This window comes from Pinus tabuliformis, chromosome J (assembly GCF_031772625.1).
Source record: "Pinus tabuliformis cultivar Carrire ecotype Pingquan chromosome J, CPIR1, whole genome shotgun sequence".
Lineage (NCBI taxonomy): Eukaryota > Viridiplantae > Streptophyta > Pinopsida > Pinales > Pinaceae > Pinus > Pinus tabuliformis.
The window spans coordinates 984,258,613-984,262,728 of record NC_142295.1 but is presented as its reverse complement, the minus strand read 5'-3'; the positions used below and the strand labels follow the sequence as shown (position 1 = coordinate 984,262,728).

Here is a 4,116-nt window from a genome sequence, read left to right as displayed (position 1 = left end):
GAGGATGCACTATGAACTCTACTAAGAAAATAAATGTTGATGGAAGGTGTATGGCACAATGTGAAGGATGAAGGAGACCTAATGATGCTTGTTGATGCACCATGCACTCAACTGGGAAAGCCTAAGTCTCAAAGAGGGTGCAGGGCACAGTGTGAAGGCTCAAGAGAGGCTGATGTTCATTTTTGATGTGCCCTGTGCTCAACTGAGGGTGCAAGGTGCAGTGCCAAGGGTCAAGGAAGACTGATTGAGCACTATTGATGCGCCATACACTCAATTGGAAGCAGGGAAAATTTTAAGAACCCCCCCCCAAATTTATAAATATAATAATTGGGCGAATCTCCATGGTATATAGGAAAAATGGAAGGCGATTTTATCAATAATATAATATGTATATATAATTTTCTGGCGAATCTCTCACCAGGCATGGCGAATATTTTACTCAATTATAAAATCTTGTAAGAACTTGGCAAGTCTTTCACTAAATAATAAAACTTTGTAAAGTCCTAGTGAATTTTAGCATTGTGAACTCTTAGAGAATTTTTTGAAGAAGTATAAAACCATATATGATAAGAGCCACATGGTGGCAATATCACTATCTTTTTTCACATTTCCACGACATGGAACTTGTCTATAAAATTATAAAAAAACCAACCAGGAACAGGAACAACTCAAATGCTTTGTGAGAGCTAGTCTAGAAAAAAGCAACAAATAACATGTCGGCAGAATTGTTCATCGGTGAGCCGCTATTTCGTGGGCAATCTGTAAAGGAGCAGTTGGATATCATATTTCCAAATCCGGGAAAGCCTTTCCCATCCCTCACAAGATTTGTTAAAAATGTTAGGTGTCTAGAAGGTGTGGATTTGCTGAAACAAATGTTACAAGTGGATGGAAACAAAAGAATAACAGCTAATGAAGCTTTGCAACATCCATACTTTCAGTCCTATAGGACTATAAACAGCTGCCATAAAGATTAAAAATGGAAATCAGCTACAAATCTCTTGATGACAACACTATCAAGATAGAGGCCGATGCTCTCTTAAAGACAGAGCTGCTGGAAATGGAAGCAGGTGCTATGAAGCTGACACTAGTAAAAGATGGGACAACACAGCTTCCCATAGTGCATCCCACTCTGGGACAATCAGTTTTTTGATGTTTTGCAGATTGGGTTACAGTCTTGCAACTTGTTTTGGATTTGTCACCAACCTGATGTTTTGCTTCTAATTTATTTTCATCTGGTGATAAACAAAGTGTCAATCTTTTCTCAGGATAAAATAGTATTCTTTACAGATATATTAACTTGGCTGAAAAGTCCAGGACAATATGAACAGGATAGCTTCCAGGTTTTTTTTAAGATTTCTCCTATCAATTTACTGCCGGAGGGTTTTCTGTGATTTCTTGCACTTCTGAAATTTAATCAAATTTCTACTTGAAATAAAAGTTCAGAAGAGACTATATCACTAATGCTAAGCACACATAATTGAGAAGCCGATATGAAGCATTGTTTTTTTGGGTGTGTTACAACTTTGGTGACCATGCAGCTCAGTCATTGCATGTTCAGTTTGTAACTCCACCTTGAAAGAGTGAAATGTGTGGTGTAGGATAAGAAGCTCTCTGTTAAGGCGCAATTGTTTTTCCCCAAAATTCTAATATCTAGATTCTATCCTGTTCATGTCTGTGTCAGGTGATGTTTCTTTTCATGTGCATGTGTTTAGTCAGATATAAAATACTTAAGTTCTCACCAACCTGGGCTACAGTGGCCATTCTGATGATCTATTTCATACTCATTGCATTTTTCTAATAAAATGACATTATATTCATTTAAATTATGTGATTGAAATAGGGATACAAGAGCTTATTTGTATTTGAAGGTCTATAAGGCAGAGTATAAGCTCACACCAATCCTTGTTATTCTCTGCAAGAGAAAATCAGTTTCTATTTCACTCCTCAATAACACTGACTAAATCTCAGTTTGAAAATCAGTTAAATTAAGAAGACTAAATCCCAGTTTGAAAATCAGTTAAATTTAGATGAAATTACTCATTCAAAATCATTTGGATGAGGAAATTGTCAAATAATTGTAAGTTGTCGTCTTAGAGAACATGAAGGGAGCACATTCGTCATATTCTACCAACTGCAACATACCTACCTTCAATGCACTCTCTGTAAGGACCATAACGGGAGCAAATGTGGACCCATGTACAAATTTTTACGGCCTCAGGGTTTGTTTCGTCCTGTGATTACTAGGTTCGTTAGTCCTTCACATAACTCTCGAACAAAATGAATCCAAGAGTGGAATATAGACTCTTCACACGCAGTTTATTTTCTAGAAAATCTATACAGAGAAATGAAAGTTGCAAGTATAAGAATTATGCTTCAAAAATGACTTTTCTTGTGTAGTGAGCTATACACAAGGGTATGCTTTTGCAAAGTTTTATAACAGAAAAATTTGTCAAGAGGAATTTATTAAGGAAATCTCTTGTTAGAAATGAAATCCAGTTGAGTTGAGATAAAGTCCATAGTTACAAAGAAGTATTGTTGTGGAAAGCAATTCCACTATGACATTCCTGTACATTTTAATACAATATAAAAGGAAATTGATGTGATTTCCAAGCTACTTGAATCCATTGAACACAGAGAATCAGTTGAGAACTGATGAATGAACATGGAAATCGATGTAATTCCTAAGCTACTTGAATCCATTTTGAACATAGAGAGAATCAATTGAGAACTGATGAATGAACATGAGCTGAAGCAAAAGGACACTATCATTAAGCTAGTCGACCCTGAAATTGAAGAAAATGATCATGTCAAACAAATCTACTAGCAGTGTACTAATAACGATAAAATCGACTTGCAAGAAGAAAGTAACTTAAATACCACATTTGTTGGAAAATGAAATCAATCAAAAAATGTTCTAACCAGAGATGAAGTTGATTCAAATGAAAGAAGTTCAAATCAGGGTGAGGTGAACCCAATAAATGAGATGTCGATAATCCCAGGAAAAATCAACCAGCAACAATGAAGGAAATCGATTGAAAATAATTAGTTAATTCCATTGTTAAGATTTCAACTTGGATATCATTTGTTGCCCAGGTACATTCTCTTGGAGAAATCGACCTGCATGTTAGGATGTAAATAAGTTCCAATTAAACAGAACATTTTTATTTGAGGGGAATTGAGGTCCAAAAGAGCAGAGTTCTTGGCAGAGGAACAATATAACTGCAAACACCCATTCAATATCTATGACTGTAGATTGAAGTTCTGCAACCTTGGAAGCACTATTGAGTACTTAACCAGAGCTGTAGAATCATTGGTACTTTATTAGATTTGATATGCAATACAATGCTTGATTCACCTGGTGTTCTAAGGACAAAGACTGGTGCACGCTGCCAGTTAGATGGCCAGCAATCAGGACCAAAGCACAGAAGTTGGGATCTTTCTAATGATGGGCATTACTGCAAAGCAGCCAACCACCATCAGAGATTGCAACAAATTACTCAATTGCTGTTCTTTCACCTCAACAGGAAGCAGGTCATCCACGTCCTTGTCAACATTAAAAATTGATTCATCAACTGGGGCATCCATATTCCCAGTACTTGCGGCCAACTGAATTGTGGTCTCTTTCAATTCCTTAAGTGCCTGCATAAATGGTTGGGACATGACAAGACAAATAAATAAAGGGAGAGGAAAATTAGATAAAATGAAACACCCAAACTCAAAAATAAGACCATTACCAAGGCATGTGGAGGCTGATAAACCATTGGGGTCTGCATTTGCTCACAGGGATGGCTTCAAGTAGGGATTTCACCAGCACTAACTTATCCCCCTTGATGATAACCATCTATTACACCATATTGACACCATCCACACCCATTATATGTTTTTGCAGTCACTGAATTTAAATAAAGACATAGCGCTGCGATTACAATTGAGCTAAGGACAATTCCACTCAAATGTATCTTCTACTCTAGAAACATTAATTATATCTTTTGTTATATTTGAATCAACAATGATTGTCCAACCTGTTCATAGTTTCAGTTCCTTTGTTACACTTCTAGTGAACATCAATTTAACTATTTTAGAAATATTGAAGCGCTATAACAAATCAGTACCACG

At 36.4% G+C, this 4,116-nt stretch overlaps 1 protein-coding gene across 1 annotated transcript; it reads right to left on the bottom strand.

Moving 5' to 3' along the window:
* Positions 1 to 3,142: 3,142 nt before the first annotated feature.
* On the bottom strand, positions 3,143 to 3,860 carry LOC149230154 (boron transporter 1-like). The gene is made up of 2 exons (XM_089376005.1): positions 3,735 to 3,860; positions 3,143 to 3,639 (listed from the first exon to the last, which is right to left on the bottom strand). Exons 1-2 carry the CDS (start codon positions 3,771 to 3,773, stop codon positions 3,409 to 3,411), a joined length of 270 nt encoding a protein of 89 aa, XP_089232131.1. The 5' UTR covers positions 3,774 to 3,860; the 3' UTR covers positions 3,143 to 3,408.
* Positions 3,861 to 4,116: the final 256 nt, after the last annotated feature.

What these genes read in the sequence shown, in the direction of transcription:
- LOC149230154 (XM_089376005.1), bottom strand. Translation starts at nt 3,773, where the DNA reads ATGCAGACCCCAATGGTTTATCAGCCTCCACATGCCTTG. An exon ending in ATCAGCCTCCACATGCCTTG is followed by an intron (nt 3,640 to 3,734) that starts GTAATGGTCTTA and finishes CCATTTATGCAG; the next exon opens with GCACTTAAGGAATTGAAAGA.